Genomic DNA, 21805 nt, shown 5'->3' on the forward strand with positions numbered 1-21805 from the left:
GAGAGCCATGTGCTGGGGTTGGTTTCTTGCTGCATGCATTTGGGCTGTCTGGTAAGGGCTGAATTCTGCAATGCCCAGCAGCCGCTGGCCCCATCCGATCAGCGTATCCCCTCTGCTCCCTGCTCCACCTGTCCGGGGCTCCCCATCCCACCCCATCCCACCCTACCACCATCCTCTCTGTGGGACAAGAGCTGGATCACCACAAGTTCATCTCAACATGGAGCTGCTGAAGGCAACACACAGCTACCAGAGCAGGCTGAAAGGAAGAAGGAGCTTGTGTTACTCTCAGCTGCTGTTGGGGTTTCCCTCTGCAAACATCACCCAAGGGAAGGGGAAGCTGGGCCTCCCTTTGACTTCTTCTCCAGGTAAAGCTGTGATTTTATGAGAGATGTTTCTTCTGGCTTTGCCATGTTCCCACCTGCACTCAAGGTCAGCGTGGGGTGGAGGGCAGGGTGCGTGGAGCTGCTGGGGGAGCAGCAGCTGCCTGAAGGGCTCAGTGCCTTGGTGCAGGAGCAGGAGAGGCCTGTGGAACCAGCTGGATCGGGGGATCAGGCAGAGGATGGGACCCAGCTGTGGGAGAGCCAGAGGGGGAGAGGAAATGAGAGTGGCCAGGGCCTTGCTCCTTCCCCTGGGGAGGGGAGCTGGGGCAGATGGGGAGTCAGTGGGAGGGCACCGAGGTGCGGCCTTGGCGGGGAGGCCCCGGAGCAGAGGCCACCGTCACTGAAGCTGCCACAGCAGCACTGGTACCCAGCAACAAGGTAAGATCTGGGGCTTGTCTTGGATGTGTGCTTTAGGTGTTTGTGTGTTGCAGATGGAGTAGTAGCTGTTCCAGCACAGGGGTATGTGGCTCCCTCATTTTGGTCAGAGCAAAGCATAGTTTATTTGGTCTGATATCTGTGACTGTTCTTGGTGTCTGCTCCCCAATACCTGCAGCAGCAGCTGCTGTCTGTGGAACAGGCTATGGCAAAGACTGAGTGATTTGCACACTTTGCATGTGGGGGACCTCTCTGTGTCTCCTAGTGAGAATCCCCTCTCAGCAGTTTGCTTCCTCTGTGCATGCTAGCAGTGTTGCAGAAACCTGGTTTGCACCAGCTTTGTCTGTCCCCCTCACCCAAGCAGGATGGTTTGTCTTGGTAATATGTTTTACTTTTTTCTCTAAGAGAAAAGTAAAATATCAGGGTTGTGCTTGCCCCGAGGTACGTGCCCCATGGAGGAAAAGGAGCCTGTACCAAGTGGGGCTGTCCTGCACTCCATGGTCTGCGTAGCTTCTTGGTGCCCTTAGAGAAACCCACTGTGTCCCTCTGCATAGGTTGAAGCAGCAGTTCCTGCTGTGGTGTGTACATCCCAAGAGATCCAGCTCTGTTTTACAGCATTCCCAACATAAATAGCATGGGGACAGGCCAGCTGGCCGGGTTCTTACAGCCGACCTCTCCTGGAGGTGCTGTTTGGAGCCAGGAGGGCTGCAAGGAGCCCAGAGAAACTGGCCCCATACCGTGAGTTGGGGAAATCTCAGCAAGGAGAGATTTCCTCCTGGGCCACCCTGCCTGAGGATGCTCGCTCTCACTCAGGCTACTCGTGCTCCACTTCTGAATCTTTAGGTGCAAGGTCGTGCTCTCAATAACCAGACAGGCGGAAGCCTTAGAGGGATTGTGCCAACTTTTATTTTACTTCCTTTTTTGAAATGGGATTTGAGGAAGGGAAGGAGATGTGCAAGGGGGAGTTGATTGTTGCAAAAGGGATGCTTTGGATGTACACTGGCAAAGGTATTCCTGTCTGACTGGAAATGACTGAAGCAGTATAGCACGACAGGCAGAACACCGCCTCGGTGGACATGATTCCTTTATGGGGGTTTTTGGTTTAAGGTCTACTTCACGGGTTATTTCATGTACAAAACAAAAAGGTGTATTTTATTACATATGTTTATATATGTATTTGTATATATACATCATATATATATACATACACATATTTTATATCCTTTCAACTCCCAGTTCCTAAAGGCTTCAAGTCTGAAGGGCCATGCCTATAAATGCGCTACAAAGAGATGCCAATCAACTGCAACTATGCTGTCTGACCATCTGCCAGATAAATAGGCGGGCAAGATGTCTTCCACCGAAATCTTGCAGGCGTGCAGGGAGAAGGGCTCGGCTGAGCACTGAAGAGCAGCCGCATGTTGCCCTGTCCCTGTTTCCCATTACTGGCTGTCCCGGGAAAGGGAGGGTTTGGGGTCAGACTGAAACATGCTGAGCTTGGCTGTCCATGGGCCAGGCGCCCTGCCCGCCGGGGCTCCTGCTTCCCCATGGGGCTTCCAGTAGACTGTTTTGGTTTCCTTACCAAGGGGGAGGGTAAGGGGGTTGGTGGGCAGGGAGGGAAGGGGTTTGGGAGGGCAAAGACAGTCAAAATTCACCATACGATAGTTAGACAAATCTTCATAGAGGTCCGTCTGCCCGCTCGCCGCGCACTCTCTCTCTCGTGCTCTCTTGCTCTCTCTCGCTTTCACTCTCACTCTGCAGGACGTACGCTGTTGTAGGGCTAAAGGTCTCCTTGTTTCAGGCTAAGGTCAAGTCCCCGGGTGGTGGCGGGCAGCCCTTCATACAGGCCTGTCCACGGCGTATTGGCAAGGGCTCAGGTTGGAAGCAGCCGTCTGCACAGCCGGGTAGGTGAAGTTGGCGTGCTGCTTGGCCTTCAGCCTCAGGCTGGCCAGGCTGGAGTTGCACGTGTCCCTGTACATGTAGGGGCTGGCTGTGGAGGCGTACGGACAGGCACTGGATGAGACAGCGGAGTTGAGGCTCGGGCTGTTCAGGTTGTTGATGTTTCCCAGGTTGTTGAGGCTGGAGGCCGGGACCCCAGTCACCGCGGAAGGGACCATGGAAGAAGGCATGGTCATGGAGGCGATGGAGCTGGGCGGGGAGAACATGGGCTGGGAGGAGAGGGGACTGACGTTCATGGAGTTGAAGAACGGGAAGCTCTTGGCCGAGAGCGGGCTGGTGGCGAGCCCCTTGGTGGCCCAGTTGTTGTAGGAGTAGCTGGAATACATGTCGTCGTAAGGCTGCATCAGTCCATTGAACTGGGCTCCGAAGCTGTTCTTGCAGAGCTCGGCCTGCTGGTTCCTCTCCCGTTTCCTCCACTTGGCTCGGCGGTTTTTGAACCAGACCTGCAAGAGGGAGAGGAGGGAGGGATAGAGTTACTCCGGGCTGTCCCCTGCAGGGGACCTTGCTCCAGCCTCTGTGCCCAGTGAGACAGAAGTGGGAGAAGGGCTGGGGCCGTTCCCAGAGAGCTGGGAGGCTGAGCATCAGGAAGGGGTCGCAGTGAGGTGTCTGGGCTGCAGGGCCATCTCCTGGGGGGAGAATCACCACCTGGGTCAAAACCCAAGCACAGCCACTTATAATACACCAAATAACCCCAGCGTATTTGGGGCCACCTAATTGATGGTGGTGCCCATGACTTACTGCAGGCACCCAGTCCTACATCACTGTGGGGATGTTGATGCCAGACAGTGGTGGTGGTCCTTCACAGGTGGCACATTCACAAACCACCTCTGGATGACTTTTTGGTCTCTGCTGTGGCTTTGACTCACAGGCCCTGGTTGCTTCAGTGGAGTTGTTTGGCATAAACTAGTGGAAGAAATCTAGGAGTGACTAAGGATGTGGCCCGTACTAGGTTCTTGTTGGCTCTAAAGGGCAGGCCTGCATCTGTGCCCTGGCATGGGCTAGCAGAGGCAGCCCCTGCTGCCCACCTTCTGTGTGCTGCTTTGCCCACTGCACTGAACTAACAAATGCCCTTTGCATGGGGAAAAGGGAGGAAAACAGCTTTGGTATTACCACGTGTGCACAGCTCAGGGGCAGGGGGTGGGGTTGTGTGACTTGGGAGCAAAGCAGTTGGGGGATGCAGCTGGAGAGCTGCTCAGCTGAGGAAATAACCTTTCTTGCTTTGACTTCACCTCAGCCTCAGCTGGGCGGGCGCTAGAAGTCTGTCTCCTAACAGGAAAATCTGTTAGTATTGGAGGGACTCAAACAATATAACTTCCTGGAGCGTGGAAGCTGCTGGAAGGCTATTCATGGTGCTGCTAACTCATATTTCTAGTAGCAGAGAGAAGCCCTCGTTCCAGCTGGAGCCCTGCCACACCGTGCCTGTGACTGCACAGTGGTTTGGGAACTCCAAAGGGAGCCCTCCAGTGAGGCTGGGGACGATGGTACCACAAGGAAGGGGTTTGCTTGGGCTCTGGACCTCCCTGTGGTACTGTAAGCTTGTGCTGGGTGAGGAAGGCATGGCCAGCACAGGCTGTGTGTTTCTGTGCGTCTGGATGTGCCAGATCTCAGGTGGAGACCATTGTGAGGTGCTTTCTAGAGGGGGAAGTGTTCCAGCATTCCTCATTCCTTCCTGGGTTTGGGGACAGCTTGTGCATGGGAGGGTGAGGGCTGCAGTCCTACCCGCACTCGTGCCTCCGTCAGGTTGGTCCAGACTGCGATCTCCTCCCTGGTGCTCATGTCTGGGTAGCGGTTCCTCTGGAAAGTGGCCTCCAGCTCCTGCAGCTGCTGGCTGGTGAAGTGAGTCCTCTGCCTCCGCTGCTTCTTCTTCAGCGAGCCGTCCTCAGGGTTGGAGTCGTCCGTCTGGTTTTGTTGGGACTTCTCAGTGTCTGTGAGGGAAACAGAATGGAGAGGTCCTCAGAGTGAGTTTGGGGGCTTGGATGTGTCAGGGAGCCTCTCCTTGGGGCTGCGTGCCCCTCTGCTGTGGTCACCAGCAGCTCCAGCAGCACCCACCAGAGGAGCAGTCCCACCTCCTTCCCTCGCCCTGCTGATCGAGTGTCTGCCTTGCACCACACCCACAGCTCCCTTCATAAAAACAAAAAGGAAATTGTCATTTATGGCACAGCAAAAGATCAAATAGTGGTTTTGCAGAGATTTGTGTGGGGAAAGGCAGATTGCTAGTGATGGCAAGTTGAGGATCTTAAATTAACTAAGCCAAAGAAACACAAACTTTTATCCTTCCATTACTTTTTTACTTAGATGTGCGTATTTTTATTTTAAAAAGTAGGAAAAGGTCTCTCTTAGACCTTACTGTGAATTATTTGAGCATCTCCCTGTCCTTCCACCCTGTCCTTCTTGTTCAGAGCTCCCTCTCTGAGAGGTTGCGTCTTTCGTTTCATCACCCCTTTGGTGAACACCCTGAAACTTTCTGCTGGCTGCACCAGTATCTAACCCACAGTGCTGCTCAGCCTCCTGCCAGTCGCTAAACCCAGACTGTAGTGTGCCTCCTCTGAGCTTGGGCTGGAGGTGGGCAGTTTGGCCAAGCCAGGCACCTCCCTCTGCCACAGCCCTCACCCTGTGAGTAAAAACTTCTTCCTCTTCGGCAGAGGACATTGCAGCTGAGTCACTCAGTGAGTGGAGAACAGTGAGAGGGGAGGGAAACTGCAGATTTTTTTTTTCTTTAAGAAAAAACAAAGGGGGCATTCCCTGCCAGGAAACAAGGCAAGACACCATGGAGTGAAATTATTCCAGATAAAATGAATCACTGCTGATATTCACCACCACCTTCTACTGATTGAGGAGCTTCTGATACACTTCCAGCTGAAAATCGGGATTTCAGCAGGAAGGGGAGGTGTTCTTTTCCAGGGTGAAATATTCCAGAAAACCAAATAGAAATGGTTACAAACAATGGCCAAACCATTGCATTCAGGAGAAGAATCTTTTTTTTTTTTTTTAAAAGCCTGGCATCATTCCACTGAGTTTCAGATGAAAAGGATTTTTTGTTTGGTTGTGGTTTTTTAAGTGGAAGCTAGCTTAAAAGGCTTCAAAGTCCAGAAAAAAATCCTAAAATGGAAGCTGTCCTGGACAGCCCATTAAGATGCAGGGAAGCAGAGGACCCTGGAATACAGCTGGGTGAGGAGAAACGGTACTTCAAGGCCAATGGATGTGCCCTTCAAAAAGTAAGTCTCATAAAAGCCAAATGGAAGAGAGAGGCCCTAAGAAGAGAGACTGAAAAGCACCCAAACACATGGCAGGGAAACCTCTCCATGCCATTCCCAGGAAAATCCTGTTTTCTCCAGCACCTGCTTTTCCCCAGGGGGAGCAATGCTGGGGTCCCGGGAAGCATTTTCAGGAGAGGTGACCACCCTTCACAGAGGACAGCCTGAGCACAAGCCAGAAGAGTGTTGTTTCTGTGGATATATGATGTAAGGACTGCAGCAGTGCAGAGTTCCTGTATGCTCCCTACTATCCACCTCCTGTTCTATGGCATGTTTAATGCTGCTGTTGGATATAAAGAAGACCAAGTGCATTGTAATGCAAGTAGAACTTAAGGTGGGACGGGCAGAAATTTTGTTAACTATGGTCATGGCAAGAGAGCATCCAGACCACTCCTGCGGTCTCAGCTAAGTGATTACAGAGACCTCACCTCTGTACCCTTTCCAAAAAGAAGGAGAGGTGAGGAAAAAGCTGTTCCAGTGTTAACAAGGCCAGGTGCCCACCCTAGGAGGGGTGGACCCATCAAGTAGTGGGCTTGTAGTCTGCAGGGTTGGCACGCACAGCCTCGGCAGTGAGGGCTGGAAACCATCACAGGCTGCTGGCTTTGGGTTGAAAGGAATGTTAGTACAAACTTCTTAGCCGACCTTTGAAACCTTCAATATTAATAACTTTACCATCTCTTTACCTGCCAACAGATGGCAGAGAAACTAATGCGAAGAGAGCGAGCTGGCTGTGTAGAGCAGCCCTGAGACTGCTGGAGAAGCCTCGGCCATGTGTTGGCTCCCACCAGCAGGGCACAAGCTGGTCGTGCTGGGCAGGAAGGCACCATCTCCTGCTCCCAGAGCCAGCACAAGGCAGTGTTTCCAGCCGGGCTGGACCAGCAAAAGAATTTTCAGAGTGCATTCTTGTAACAGAAGAAGCCATAAGACCTGGAAACAGGACCTGTAGGAGCTGGCTGTGGTCTCCCGGTGCTCTCCTTGCTGCCACGAGCATCCTCGTGCAGGGATCCCACCTTCAACAGAACTGTTGGAAGCATGCTCTTGATTATTTATTTATTTTCTCAGTAGCAGTTATTGCCAAGGGGATAAGTCTGATTTCTCTAGCTGAGTGCTCTGAGCCAGCGTTGGAAGAAGGAGATTCCTGCATCACCCATCTCTAAAACAGATTAAAAAGGGAGTGATGGCACCACGTCTGAGCTAGTTATTAGGAATGGCTCAGTACAGATGAAGGGACAACATTTGGTTTGTTTGCTCATCTGCTAAGTCTGGGTTAATTAAGAGCCTGGTGCATACATGGGATATGTTCCCACAGGAGCCCCTGACACGTGGATTTCAAAAGGGGCTGCTGCCAAACAGGAGGCTGTGCCCAAACTGGGAGCTCTTGCTGACAGCTGCCTTTCTTCGTGCAGGAAGAAATTACAGCAAAAGGGAATGGCAACGGAGCAAAACCCACTGACTAACGGTTTGCATCTTGGTGGAAGAGCTAACCAAGCATCTTGCTTTGGTATTTATCTCCTCCATGCCCTCTGGAGTAAGACTTTCCCTAAATCTTGTGAAGTTGAAGTGGATGTGGGAATCCTGTCTCTGAGTCTGGAACAATCTGCAGCTGTACCTTCCTCTTAGTGTCCTCTCTGTTTCCACACCTGCTGCCTCTGGCTCTTCCTGAACGTTGCTTACAGGGAACACTGTCTTCATTTCTGCTTCTTCTCCAGACAGGGAATGTGCTCTCTGTAAAGGCATTGTGGTGGGACCAGAAGCGTGGCAGTCTGGGGGGAGCCCAGGAAGAGCCCCATGGGCTGCGCTGAATCCACACCGAGGAGCTGGCTATAGAAAGTATCCTCCTCTCCCTGGCTCTCCTCCTGCCTGATGAGAGCTAACAGAAGGGGGTGTTGCAAATGCTCAGCACCATCAGAGGATGCTGAGGATCTCAGAAAGCCCGGACAGAGCAGGCTTCTGCTCTGTTCCTTACCATCTCTTGCTCTGCAGATGGAACAAAGGAAAAGTGGGGCTGTATTTTTTGTGGGGAAGGCAGGAATCTCCAGAAGTGACGTACCACGGTGCTGTGCCCTGCCCTGCCCTGCCTGTGCTGGGGACATATGCCTGGTGCAGCTGCCATCAGCCTCCCTGGTGTGAGCGCAGGAGCTGGCAGCCCCCGTGCGCAGGTAACGCTGGCACGCGGCTGCCTCCCAGGGTGACTTTATTTCTAGACTATGTAAGACAGCGGGGAGTGACGTCGCCAGGCACCAAGCATTTATTGTCGCCCTAAAATAGGCTGTGGGATGCATCCCATGCACGTTCGCCCACTCAATGAAACTCCTGCAGTCATGGCTGGAATTAGCTGCTCACGCCTAATGGAAAAAAAGAGAAGTCTGCTCCTAAATTGGTAGTTCTGTGCAGGGGCCGGGGGGCTCCATCGGGAAGGCCACTCGGATGGAGACGCACGCCATGCATCCCCAGCAGCTGACGAGGAGCCGCTGAGCCTGGGGATGTGCCCAACTAAGGTACACGCACAGCGAGGAATTCGGAGGGTGGATTCTCCGACATAGCTACGATGCTGCCCCTGTGATGCTTGCTCCAGGGAATTTTAATCTGCATCATTATGCTGATTAGCTTCTGCATGCGGGTGAGCCCGGAGGCTTTACACGGGGAGCAGCAGGCTGGCCCCAGCCCTCGCCTCCCCTGGTGCGGGTGCTCTTCGGGGGAGCTCTGCATCATCTCTTCCTTATACTGAACCCGGCAAGTTGAGCCTAAGGCCAACCTAACCCACAGCATGGAAAGCTTCAACCCAAGCACTTCAGCAGCACCCCCTGCACAGGCGATGCTCACCCCACGCCTCCCCCTGCTCACTCTCTGCCCGCCGGGTCCCACTCCCCCACCAGGGAGGGTCGCGGGGCCTCGCACTCACCGCTGTGGTCCTGCCCCTTGCAGCTGTGCTCGTGCTGGGGGGTGCCGGAGTCCGAGAGCGACAGGGCCGGGCTGCGAGCCTCCGCGTCCGCCAGCAGGTTGAAATCCATGGGGCAGGAATGGGCAGCAGAGGAGGAGGAATCTGAAAAAGCAGGCACGGGGCGGTTAGGGAGACGGGACCTGTGTTCCTGACCTCTCCCCACCCACTCGGGGAGGGACCTGCCAACCCTTGAGGGAGAGCAAAGGATCCCTGTGTGATCCTCGGACCCCCTCCGAGTTTCCTGGCTGGAAAATGGAGATGCCAGGCTTTCTGCTGAGCTCCCCTATAAATCAAAGATCATCTAGCGGCACTTCTATTTGCAGCCTTCAGAGAAAGAGCCTCCAATTTATAGGTGACATTCAGACTGAAATAGCAACGCTGGAGCATGCTGTGTAACGGAGATCTGAGGAAGTGGTTCTGGGCCAGCCAAGGGCTGTTAGCACCTTCCCCAGACATCCCGCCTCTCCCCAGCCTCTCGCCGCAGCTTCCCTGCGCTCTCCTTCACTTCCCAGCAAGCTGGCTGGGCACAAGCAAAGCTCGGAGACCCTGAACGTGGACAAACACATGTGCACGCCCAACAGAAAGCTGCCCCTGCGTGTGGCACTGGGAGGAAGGCACGTTGGCCTGCACGGAGGCTGCCACAAGCTGGGTCAGTGCAAATGGACTCCTGTTGGTTACAGAAGGACCTCTGCAGCCTGAATTAACACGGGCATCGCGTTACACACCCTTGGGTGCTGGGGGGATGAGTAAGCCCGGCTGGAGCAGCAGCTTGCTTCCAGCTTTGGGTCATCTTGACCAAAGGCTCCCCAGCACCTCTTTTACGGCTGTGGGCCACCTCCCTCGCTGAAAGCATCCCAGCTGGGGAGCTGCTCCTCACAGTGTAGCCAACACCAGGACTCCATGACCTTCTTTTTCAGTCCCAGGGCCAATTATTCCAGTCTCAATCCTCTGGGCCTCCATGCCCTCCACCTGTGACTACATTGCCTGGAAGGGTTTGGTTGAGAGCTGCTCTACCCAGGCCTGTGTTGGAGTCTCATGAAGAGGCAGGAGTGAAGTAGTAGGGGTTACCAGCCCAGCCTCATCACCTCGGCAAGGTGAGCAGGCCCTGTGTTAGCCGCTAAGTCCAAGTTTCAGCTCATAATGCTGCTGCACATAGTATGTGTACTATACACACAGCAGCTTCTAAGCCTCCTGTCACCCCAGCCAGGCAGCATGTTACTCAGTGCCTGTAAACGTGTGCCAGGCCCAGGGGCCTCCAGGTACAGGGCTGTGGGACCAGGTGTTTGGGGTTTCCAAGCTACAGGTTGCAGTCAGTTGGGAAGGTTGGTGGAGGATTGCACGACCCCTCTAATCCACACGTATTGGGACCAGGCTGACTGGAGGCAGCATTCATCTGGTCTGCGCTAGCCTTTAAACATGTAAACAAGAGATTAATAACATAGCTTTTGCACCTCCTTTGGAGGTGGATGACAGTGACTAAGAATGTATTTTCAGAGCTGTCTAAAGCCTCCTGTCAATTTGAGCAGGGCTGCTGCTGGGGCCCTTGGCAAAGGCAGCCCCTGTACCTGCAGAATGCCTGCAGGACCACAGTGAGCAGCCATTCCTAGCGCCTGTCCTGCTGGGTCCTGCAGCCAGCCATGCTCACGAGCAGTTCTCCTCGCTCCCTGGTGCCCCTCCATCCCCAGCCCCTGCTGAACCTCAGTGCTGGCCCCAGCCCCGTTCTGAGAGCAGCATCCCTCGCTGCTTTCCCAGACCTTTGCCTCCTCCAGGCTTTTTGTCTCCTGTTGGACAGAAGTGGCTCCGTGTTTGCCGTGGGACTGGTTTCCCTTTCCCCCTCATAGCTGGCTGACCTTTGGTGTCTGCAGGCCGCGTGAGCTCCCGGCGGCCGCGGGGCACGGCCCTGTTGCTTTCTGCTGTGTGTATGCACACAACGCAGTGTGACGGGGGCTGTGTTTTCTTTAATACCTTTGCATGGAGTAAGGAGAGTCCATCTGCTGCTGATATTGCCATGGCTTTTAGCATGGCTCTTGGAATTATGCAGAAACGCGCAGTGAATTAATTCCCTGGATTAAGTCTTGATTAAGATGTGTGTCACTTTGCTGTCTCAGAATTTATTAAGAGCCCTTCTTGAGGCGGCGGCAGATGGAATTTCTGCCCAATGTTTGTAGATGATAATTTCCCCTCTTCTACAGCCATTTGCATATGATTGCATCTGTCAAGCACAATTTCCTCTCTTCGAGGGCTTGACTCTGCACTGGACCAGATTTAAGGAGGAATTCAGACTCCTGCCTCACTGTAACTGCAGGACAGCATCCTCCTGTGCATGGTCCTGTTTGCCTCGAGACTCTTGCTTGTCTTGCTTCAGTTTCATCTGTGCAAACCGGGGTGGAGATACGGAAACCAGGAGGGGAGCAGTTTTACAGACACCTTTATAGGTGTAAATGACAACCTAAGGCTTGGGGGAAGCCAGCCCCAGTATTTATGACTCCCGCCCCATCCCTCACTGCACCCGCGCAGTGGCTGTGTGCTTGATCTGAGCTGCTGTGCACTGTAGCGTGCTTGGCCTGCCTCAGGGATGTGCCAGGGACCTGGACTAAAACTGGTTGTAAAGGATGGCCCATGTTCAAGCTGAATTCAGGAGTTCTGACTTGGGAGCAAGTTTGGTTTTTGAACCAAATATAACGCTATGAGGACTTCAGAGAGGAAATTTTGTGTGTGTGATTATGTACCTAGTGCAAGTGCCCTGTGCAGTGGCATCAAGCAAGGCCCTTTCAGCTTGTCGTGGGCAGAACAAACAAAAGCAAGAGGAGACCTGCTCCGCACAGCCATGGAGGGCTGCAGGATGGTCTGAGCTGGGGCTAATGTCCGAGCTCCGCACTGGTGTATTTAGCTGGGGACACCCCCTGCTGCCAGCACAAAGGGCTGTAGGTATTACTCTAGATTATACAGCCCTTTCAGATTTAATTAAAGGAGCTTTCCTCCACTCTGGCTAGATCTCGCTGTAGGCAGAGACATTAAGAAAGTCGATGATAAACCTTTGTGGCATTCCTACCAAGTCGTTTGTTCTCAGGGAGTTACTGGAATTGGCACCTCAGAAGTGTCTTTAGATAGCATCAGATTTATTGTTGCCATCTGAGCCTTCATCTCATTTTCTCTTAATGTAAAAGGACCATTTCTTTAGGGGCAGCTTCTGTACTTGTAATGTGGAACCAGACTCGCTCAGTTTTCAGTTGTGTAAAATCACCCCTGGCCCCCAGCCTGCTCTGGCGCGTGTAGCTCCTTCCATCTACACACTTCACTGCTCCCGTGGTAAAAGGTTCCCAAATCTGTAACAAACAGGTCTTTTCTTCAGGCTGCCACCCATGCGCATCCTCCCTGCTAGCAGGGAGCTGCCTGGGCGCTGCAAAAGGCAGTGGGCATGAGGTGCAGCATCTCCAGCCAGCCAGGGGGGACACCTCACTCACCCAAAAAAGAGCAAGTGAGGGTCCCCGTGACCTTCCTCCTCGATCTCGGTAACATGCTGCTCCACCGCCCGGGAGCAGAGATTCCTCCGCTTGTTTTTTTTGGAGGGGTGGGAAGGAAACATAAAGGCTGACTGCAAGCCAAGCAGGGCTAATTATAGCAGTGGCTTTGGTGCTGTGGGTGCTGCCCACGGCGAGCTACCCCGAGACTGACAAGCGCGCCTTGCTGAGCTCCCCATGCTGCCACCGGGGAGTGGGCCACAAGCGTGTGCCCGCTGAGCTGAGGCTCCTGCAGTTTGTCCAGGGGGAGAGGCCGTCCGTCTGGTCGTTTGATGCTGTTTGCCTTCCCCAAGAGGGTATGCAGGGAGCTGGCAGTTGGGATCCCAAGGGCTGCCCGTATCCCCTTCTGCCCGGCGAGTTTATCTAAGCATATTTTCAGGAAGAGGATCTGTCTGTGTGTACTTTCGTCCTCCTGGGGGTTGTGCTCAGGCAGAGCTGCCCCTGCCTCTGCCCCACATCAGAGAGGAATGGGTTGGGGCTGCCCTGTCCCATCTTGCAAGAGATTTTTGCTGTCCCAATCTATGTGTTTGTGCAGGACAGTGCCACGCAAGTGTCCGCGGGCTGGGGTCTCCAGTGGCACAGCGTGCACAGCACACAAATTGCACACTGAGCTAAGGGCTGGCACATGTGCTGCCTGTGAGGGCTCCTTCCCTGCAGTGAGAGAGCAAGAAGGGTGGGATGTGAGACAATAATCTTCTCTTCCTCAAGACTACAGAAATACAGCCACAGGGAGACCAGGGTCATCCGCTGCTAAACCTCTCGGTGTAACTTTAAGTCTCTAATCTTAATGGAATTGCAGCAGGAACCAAGCGAGACCATTAATCACTGGAAGATAAACAGCAGCAGCAAACCAGTTACCCAGAGCGCAGCCCCGCTGCGGGCAGGAGAGCTGCCTGCCTGCCTCCAAAACCCCGGGGCTGCCTGCAGCCCCCGGCCGGCCGATCAGCGCTTCCAGGCGCGCGCTCACCAGAGGATCAGGAACTGCCAGCGAGGGCTGAGTCACAGTTTATAATAAACTTTATTTCTCGATTTAGTCCTCGCGGTGCGGTGCTGACCCCTGAGCTCTGGCACGGGGTGTTTTTGTAGCAGTGTGTGCCGCTTTAAAGCCTGGAACATTTTTTTCTGCTCTCCCATCAGTAGGAATTGCCAAAGCTCCCCAGGGTGCTTGGTATCTGATCGCTGTCGGAGCGAGCTGTTTCGAGCTGCAAGAGCATCGCAGGCAGCGTGGTGCCATGCTGCAGGGCTTCCCGCCTGGGCTGGCTGCAAGGGGCAGCCTCTCTGTTTCTGTCTGCTCTCTTCATCATCGGAGAAGCTCCTGATAATGTGGGCTAGGGTGGGGAGAGGATCGGGAGATAAGCCCTGTCGCTGACTTGGCTTGTGATGTAGGTAAACTCTCTTGGCTGCTCTGAGACTCCATTCCTCATCTCAGAAATGATGTTAATGAGCCTCTTTGAGCTGTGAGAGGCAATGAAGCAAAATTCCTTTAAGTGCTTCCAGATCCTCAGATAAGAGGTGGCAGGGAAATGCACAGCCTCACTGGACCCTGCCTGATGCATTCTCCAGGGGCTGGGGGCAGCCCACAAGGTGTGAGCAAGCTGTTGGCTTCCCAGGCTTCCACGCAAGCCCCTGGCTGTGGAGGAGGGTGATGGCCAAAATGCCTGCTCTGGGCAGCGGAGGGTTAATAAAGTATTGGTATCACGCAGGATTATCACAGTGGAAAGGTCCAAAGGATTGACAGATCCGTACCTCTGTCTGCAGGGAAAAAAGTCTGTACCATGACCCTGCTGCAGAGAAGAGCCACTGCATACCGTGACCCACACATGGTGGGTTGCTCTCCTCAACGCTTCCACCCAGAGGGATTACTGTGACAGTCCCGGCCGAGCTCAGCTGCAGGGGGCAGAGAGAGCTGTGGAGCCAGGGCAGCGCTCCTTCACTTGGCCTGTGCCAAAGAAAGCTTGGGACCCCACCGGAGCTGCCGTTAGTCCACCTGGATAGCTTCTGAAATGGTGCCCGAAGCTTGGACATGAAGAGCTAATCATAATACAGAAGGGAAGCCCTGCCAGACTTTCTGCAAATTTGTGTTATTTTTTTTTTCCCCTAAACGAAATGTTGATGTTCATCCTCATAGGAATTGCAGCGTGGGTCTGGCTGTGTCCAGCTGCCTTCCCTGCGTGCCTCGCACGCTGCGCCTCGCCTGGGCGCGCAGCACCTTGGCTCCATCAGCCGGGGCTGCGATTTTCTTTCTGACAGACTATGCAGCTACATTAATAAAGCTGCACTTTGTTATGGCTTATTTTGTTTGTTAGGCATCTGGAACAAAATAAATCAGCAAAGGCTTAGTTTTGCCAGAACGAATCGCAGTTGCACAAAGTTGCTGGCAGTGTCAGGCTCTGTAGCACAGGAGTGCTGGGAGCTAAGCGTGCTTTGTGGGCACAGGGAAGTCCTCCAGAGAAACTAATCGCTTTGGTCGGGGAGAAAAGAGACTGATTTGGGGGAGAAATTCTGCCTGAGAGCATCTCACGACCGAAATAAAAAGCAGAGAGAGGGGGCTCAGCTTTGCTGATCCCTGTGTGCCCTGGCAGGCTGCGCTCGCAGCACATCTGCCTGCATCTGTATGGCAGCAAGCAGCACAGCTGTGGCTGAGGGACTCCTGTTTCCCTTTGCACGCACAAAGCACTCATGTTTGCACGGGCAGAAGCTGGGCAGAAGTGGAGATGGGAGCGAGACAGCGGTGGAGCAGCGTCGCTGGATCCGCTGCTTGCACAAAGGGCAGCGGGCCTGGCATGGGTGCGCCGGTACGCCGCGCTGCGTTTGTTTGGGTGGCTGTATGAGTTTGAGCGATTATTCCAGCAGTAAAAGGGAACTGGCCCAATGCCCGCGGCGGATGCGTTCACGGCAGAGCTTCGGCGTCCTTTTGGTATCTCTGTGGCTGCAAAGTTGGCCCGTTTGAGGGAGGCTGGGGCTGAGAGGCGGCGCTGGAGCTATGCGGCTCCAGCTGCCGTCGGGAGCTTTGTATGCAGATGGAGGGCAGCAGATGACTCAGATGCTACCAGGGATGTAAATGATTCTCACAATTAGTAAACAAGCTCAAGAAAGCCCCTAATCAGGCGGGTGATGCATAGGGCTGAAGGTCGGGAAGGCTCCGCCGTGCAGCCGGCACGTCACACCCTTTATGCGTCTCCGACCTTGGCGCGCTGCGAAGCCGCCCGCGTTCACCGTCAGTCAGCATTTCTGCAATAAATCCTCTGCAGAAGTTTGACTCGGTCATAAACATTTGCTCCGTGACAAAACTTGGCAAAAATGGTGGCTGGAAAGAATCTTTTTTTTGGGGGGAAAGTGCCGCCGGGTTGCTGTTTTAAAAACCAGCGGGGCTGCAAAGGGGAGAGGAGTTTGGCTGGGGGTGCCACGGTGGCCGAGGGGCAGCGCTGCTGGGGACACCAACTGGAGCCCCGACACGGCCAGCTGGCTGCCAGGGCTGCGTCATCCCAACACGCAGAGCCGGCGGAGCCGATGTCTGGGCTGTAAGGTTTCTCTGATTATTATTTTTTTTCCTCCTAAGCAATTTATATTTCTTTTTTTTAAGTGCTCTGGCAGGAACACCCTTGCAGGACGTGGGCTGCCATGAATAAAGCAAGCAATGAGCTCAGACCACAGCATCCCGAGCGGGAGAGGAGAGGACGTGCGGCAGCTGCCAGCACCCCTCTGGGGGGGGGGTCACTGGGACAGATGCTGGAGCTCCCCCCACACACACCCACCACCTTTATGGACCTTGCAACATGCCCCGAAGGTCAGCCTGTTTACCCAGACATTGTGCAGAGGGGAACGAGGGGGGATCGGCCCTCCCCACTGCAAACACGGCTAGATCCAGCCTTGTGCAAGCGGCCCACGCTTGCAGGATTGGGCCCAGGGTGCGGAGGGAACCTCTCGCCCCGCAGCAAGCCGTGCCGTGCTGTAAATCTGGGGGCACGAAGACGTGGGAAGCAGCGGAACCCAGCTTTGAATGTCAGGGTCCTGAAATGCACTGCGCTGCTTAAGGACTGTGTGCAAAGTCTGGGCTTTTTTAGGTTTTTTTTTGTTTTTTTTTAATCCTTAGTTTTTTCCATCTGTTCCACGCTGCATCCCATACAGAGCCCTGGGAGGTAGGCATTTTGGGTGGGTAATGAAGAAAGCTGCAGATCCATAATTACTCATTCAGCCTGGCCCTCGGGCAATCCCATCAAAGTGGTTCAGAGAAAAAAGGGCCGGGGCAGAGGGAAGCCAGCGCTCTGGAAGCAGCTCGGGTCGCAGCCCCTCGGCCCGACCGCTGCGGGGACACGGAGAGGCGCCTCGGCAGCCCCAGCCCCAAACCCCACCGAGGACAGCCCGGCACTGGTCGCAGTGTGCCAAACACCCCAGCAACCCCTCTCCCCCGACCACGGATGAGCTCCTGCACTGGCTTCTCCGCACCGATACTAAAATCGTGCTGAAAACCCCTTCTGAGCAGGACGCACAAGTACGCACCGCTCGGCGCTTTGCCCGTGAAATTTCTCCCTGGTTAAGTACAGCTCCGCACCCAGCCTGACTTTTATGGCTCAACATATATCTCTTACATCCAAGATTTTTATTTATTTATTTTTTAAAATTATCACCACAGATCCAGCTCTCTAAACAATTTTCCTCTTTTTTTTTTTTTGGTGGAAAAAATCCACAAATTTACTTTAAAAAATAACCGTGCAATAAATGCGCATCTCAAAAAAAAAAAAAAAAGAAAAAAGCTTGTAGAACTGGAAGTTTTGGATATTGTGGCACCAAAAATAAAACTGATGGAACAAAAAGGGAATTTCATGTGGTTTTCATTGTCAAGTCTAAGCTCAGAAACAAACAGGAAATAAAAATGGCTAAAACAAAAGAGATTTCTTTTAAAGTATGTTCAAATCTAAGTGGGGAGCTGGTTTATTTGGGAGGCATTCTCTGTTTATTTGTTTTTCAGAAAGACAAGTAAATAAAAATGTCCACACGCAGACAGGTCAGCTTGATTTATGGTTAAGCTCTCGTGCTTCTCTCTGGTCAGTTATTATAAGCACTTCTTAAAAATTAGCCTTGCAGAAACAGCACCCTGAGAAGGGGCAGGGAGGGCGGCGAGGCTGGGGCCACCGCTGCTGGAAGGGAGATGGGAGGCAGGATGGAGGGGGAGGAAGGCTGGAGTCACCGCGGACTCGCCGACGATGCCTTTCGGTTCATCCTTGTGCTCTTTGCATTTCTGCAGGCAGCTCTGCTGGGGCTGAGCCTCCCAGCCCACGCCGTCCCCCCGAAGCCCTGCTAGCAGCAAATAGAGGCGTCTACTTAATGCATTTATTTAATAGAAGTGGTCTGCGGGACCGGCTCTCAGGCTTTGGGATGGTTGAAGTTGTTTGCTGGGGAAATTGGGGTTCGCAGACAGGTGTCTCACTCATGGGAGCTCCGACTGTGATTTAGGGGTTGAATGGGACAAATGCAGCACCCCAGGTCTGCTTCAGCTGAGATCACGAGTAGCTACAGAACCATCAATGCATTCCTGAATGCTTTGAATGGCTGAAAAATCAGATGTGTGAAATTAATAGCAGCTTCTGCACTTTTAGCTATGCTTTCCCTACTCTTGTGCACGGAGAAAAAGGGTGCAAATGTTTAATTTCTGGCAGAGCCGTGCTTTGGGAGACAGAGAGCATCGCAAGGAGGGTCAGGGGACAGAGGCAGCATTTCTGGCTCTGTGCTGGGCTGCTGGGCAGGGCAGTTCTGCTTCCCCTCTGCAAGGTGGGTAACGTTCCCTCCTGCTAAATCATCCAGCAACCCGCCTGCAGGAAGGCTCACGAGGAAAGACCAGAAGGTGCAGTTTGTCAAAAATGGGCACTCCGAGCTCAAACTTGTTCCCATCAAATCAGCAGGAAATTTCCTGCTCAGCATGTGGGGGACCAGCCTCTTCCCCAGCCTGCTGGGCAACACCCTGAAACTGGTGGGGACAGCAGAGGAGGGGGCTTCCCTCCCCAGCTCCGTATCTCTATTTAAAGCCTAATCATAATGGAAACGCTTCTCAGCCTCCATCCAGCTAGCTCTCCTGGTTCCTTCCCCAGAAGGACTCGGGATTTGGTTGTTGCCCACACTGAAAACCAGCGGGGCTGTCTCCGATGACCCCGCAGCAGTACCAGCCCTGGGCCAGGGGGGCCGAGCCAAGCCCTGCCGCAGGAGCGCCCTGCTCTGCGCTCCGTCCCGCTGCGCCTCCAGCAGCAGCCTGCGGGCTGCCTTAAATGCCCCACGGAAGCCAAGAGCTAATAACCAGCTTCATTCAATTCCCAGTCACATTATTATCCAATCTGCCAGAGGCATTAATATTCAGAGGTGAGCCGGGCGGGAGGGCAGGGGCGCGGGGAGCGGCACACAAAGGGGAGGCGCGGTGCGGCGAGGCTGGCCTCGCAAATCCTTTCTCCGGCTGCCTGAAGCCCCCAGCCCTGCTTCAGCCCCGTGCTGACCAGAGATGTTTTTTCCCCCAGCCCTGAGGCTGACTGTGATGCTGGTCAGTGGAGGCAGAGGGCAAGCTGATGGTAGCCCAGCACCGTGCTCCCCGTGCCCCCTGCCAAAAGCCAGGTCCCAGGCCTGGCTCAGCTCGGTGTCCTCGGACCCCAGCATCCCGTGACAAGTGGGGACCTCCCCCCTGCAGCCAGGCCCTGAGCAAACAGCAAGGTCCCATGCTCAAATGGCCAGATAACCGCCGAGCCCGTGCAGAGATGCTGCAGCCTCCTGCTCCCGACCCTGCAGCCTCATCCCGCTGCCTTCCCGAAGCGGGGCGCATGGTGTGAGGCCACCAGCGATCCCCACGGGGGACTTCATTCCCAGCCCAGGACCTCCCCTGTCCCCAGAGCCAGGGCACATGTGCCAGGTCACGAGACAGAACTCATGTCCCCGGCTCATCTCATCTTCCTTTTGGAGCTGTCTCCTAGATCGGGTTTCTGGCTTTTTCTTTTTGGCAGTCTCCAAAGTCAGCCTCACCTCTCAATCTCGGGGTTTTGGGTAGCATCTGACGATAGAAAAGATGCCGCTCTTTTTGCCGACTCCCCACAGGGTACACAAACCAACACTTGGCAATTCAGTGGAAGTTTTTAGCTCTAATAATTGCCTGAATTAAGCCCTTTGAGAAATGCAACACTTTTAAACCAGTGCAGGAGCGCTCAGTTACCGGGACGTAGGTGGGTTTCATGGGGAGAGCCCAGCCTGCAGGTCTTGTGCAATCCCAGTAACACGAGGAAAAACACTGCCCTTGCCCACAGCCCCCTCCGGGACACCAGGGACAGCCATCTCCTGCGAGGGCTCTCGATAGGGAGCACCGGGCATGCTGCGGCCATTTGCTAACGAAAACCAAACCCTGCCCCGTTTCTGCAAACATTTGTGGAGCCTGAGAGCAGCTCCCGTGCCCTGCTGGTCCCTCTGGAGCCAGCAGGCAGCTCTTTGTCCCTCACAGCAAGGCATGACCGACGCCTGAGCAAACACCCATCCCTCCGGCTCACCGGCACGCCACGGGAGCGGGGGGCTCGGGGAGACCCCGGTGCCATCGCCAAAAACGCCGTCCTTTTTCCTCCTTTGGAAGCTGGGACAGGAACACGGGGCACGCTCCCGAGAGCCCCCTTCCTAAACTGCTGCGTTCAGCATCCCTCCAACTGGCGGAGGGCACGAAGCCACCCCAGCCGGGCACCCCGCAGGGCACAGAGCGGGACCCCCCGATCCGGCTGGGGAACACCGAGGTGGGCGCATCCCCGGGGCGCTGCGGCCGGGGGCTCGCTCCCGCACCCCCACAGCCTCCCCCGCCGAGCCGAGCCGGCTGGGAGCGGAGTGCGGAGCCGGGGGGGGGGGGCCGCCCGTCCCAGCCCGTCCCGCTCAGCTGTCCGGGGGCTCCGGGCCGACAGGTGTGCCCCCCTCGGCGGCACCGGCCCGGGGCCCCGCCGCCCCCCCGAGCCGGCTCCAGCAGCTGCAGCGCAGCCCCCCCGGCTCTCCCCCCGCCGCCCAGAGAGCTCCGGGGCGCCGCTCCGCTGCCTGCCCGCGGCCGGAGCCCGACAGCCGGCTCTGCCCGGAGCCTCCCCCCGGGGGCCGGCCGGCTCTCTCGCTCCCGGTCGGGACCCCCGGCGGCGACGGCCCCCGGGAGCCCCCGGCAGCCCGGGGCAGGTTCGCCCCGTCGGCGGGGGCCGGGCTCGCCCTCTCCCCGGAGCTGCAGGGAGGTCGGCCGCGCTGTAAACAGGCGGCAGCCCGTTACATAAATATCATTTATCCAGCTGTCCAGAAGCCGTCGGGCCGCCTTCCTTTTCCCAGGCGGTGTCTCCCCGCTCCCCCGGACCCTGCAGACAGCCGATCCGGCAGCCCGTTATTTACGGCGAGCCCCGGCTAATTTAAACAGCCCCTGCCCCGCTCTCCCGAGTGGAAAATGCCTAAGTTTAGCAACCGCCAGGCGCTCCGGGAGGGGCCCGCGGCGGCCCCGAGGGGGCGGCCGGGGCTGCGGCGCTCCGGCGGCGGGCGGCCCGGGGAGCAGCTCCACCGCGCACGGAGCCCGGGGCCGCTGCCGGAGCTCGGGGCAGCTCCCGGTGCGCCCGCCGCCCCCGGGGGTGCCGGGATGGGGTTGCCGAGCCCGCGGAGCCGGGCGGAGCGCCCCGAGCCGCCCCGCCGGGGATGCTCTGGCTCCGCCGCCGGTTTCGGCGGGGAGCGGGGGGAGGAAGCGGGGCCGGGAGGGGCACTTACGGCGGCTCCAGGCGCGGGCTCGGCTGCTGGGCGGCCTCAGTCCTGCGAGCGGGGCGAAGCTGCTGCCCCCCGCCCCGCCGCCCGGGCTGCTCCGCCGCCGTCGGCGAGTAAATCCCGGGGCTGGGCGGGCACTCGGCGCCTCGCTGCCGGCCCGCGGCTCACGGGGAGGGCGCCGGCCGACTGCCTGCCATTCACCCCGGCCATTCACTTTATGGCGGCCGGCCGGCGCCCCCCGCCAGCTGCACCGGGCGCCCCGCTCCCGCCCGCCCCATTCCAGCTGCGCGACCGCCGCCGCCCGCCCCGTCCAGCGCCGCCCGCCCCGCCCCCGCCCCGCGCCCCGCCCTCCAGCCCGGCGCGACCAATCGCAGCGCGCCTCATTTGCATCCCGCCGCGCCCCGGCTCGCGGATTGGCTGAGGCGCGCGGCGGGCCTCGCCCGGCCCGCGTTGGCCACGCCCCGTCCCGGCAGCGCGGGTGCTGCCGCCGTCGGCGCCGCGCCAGGGCCGGGGGAGCGGCGGCGCCGTCGGGGGCACGGGCACGGCACCGGCACCGGCACCGGGCGCTGCTCCGGGCCGTGCCCTGCCCGCTCCGCTCCGCAGCTCGCCGGCCCCGTGCCTCCCGTCCGCCCCACCGCCGGGCACCGACGG

General features: G+C 56.2%; 1 protein-coding gene across 1 annotated transcript; it reads right to left on the reverse strand.

The window, feature by feature from the left end:
- Positions 1-1638: 1638 nt before the first annotated feature.
- On the reverse strand, positions 1639-21454 carry PITX3 (paired like homeodomain 3). The gene is made up of 4 exons (XM_038181179.2): positions 21161-21454; positions 8868-9008; positions 4431-4636; positions 1639-3154 (listed from the first exon to the last, which is right to left on the reverse strand). Exons 2-4 carry the CDS (start codon positions 8974-8976, stop codon positions 2591-2593), a joined length of 879 nt encoding a protein of 292 aa, XP_038037107.2. The 5' UTR covers positions 8977-9008; positions 21161-21454; the 3' UTR covers positions 1639-2590.
- Between the last annotated feature and the right edge of the window lie 351 nt (positions 21455-21805).

Source organism: Anas platyrhynchos, chromosome 6 (genome assembly GCF_047663525.1).
Source record: "Anas platyrhynchos isolate ZD024472 breed Pekin duck chromosome 6, IASCAAS_PekinDuck_T2T, whole genome shotgun sequence".
In the NCBI taxonomy this organism is placed as follows: domain Eukaryota; kingdom Metazoa; phylum Chordata; class Aves; order Anseriformes; family Anatidae; genus Anas; species Anas platyrhynchos.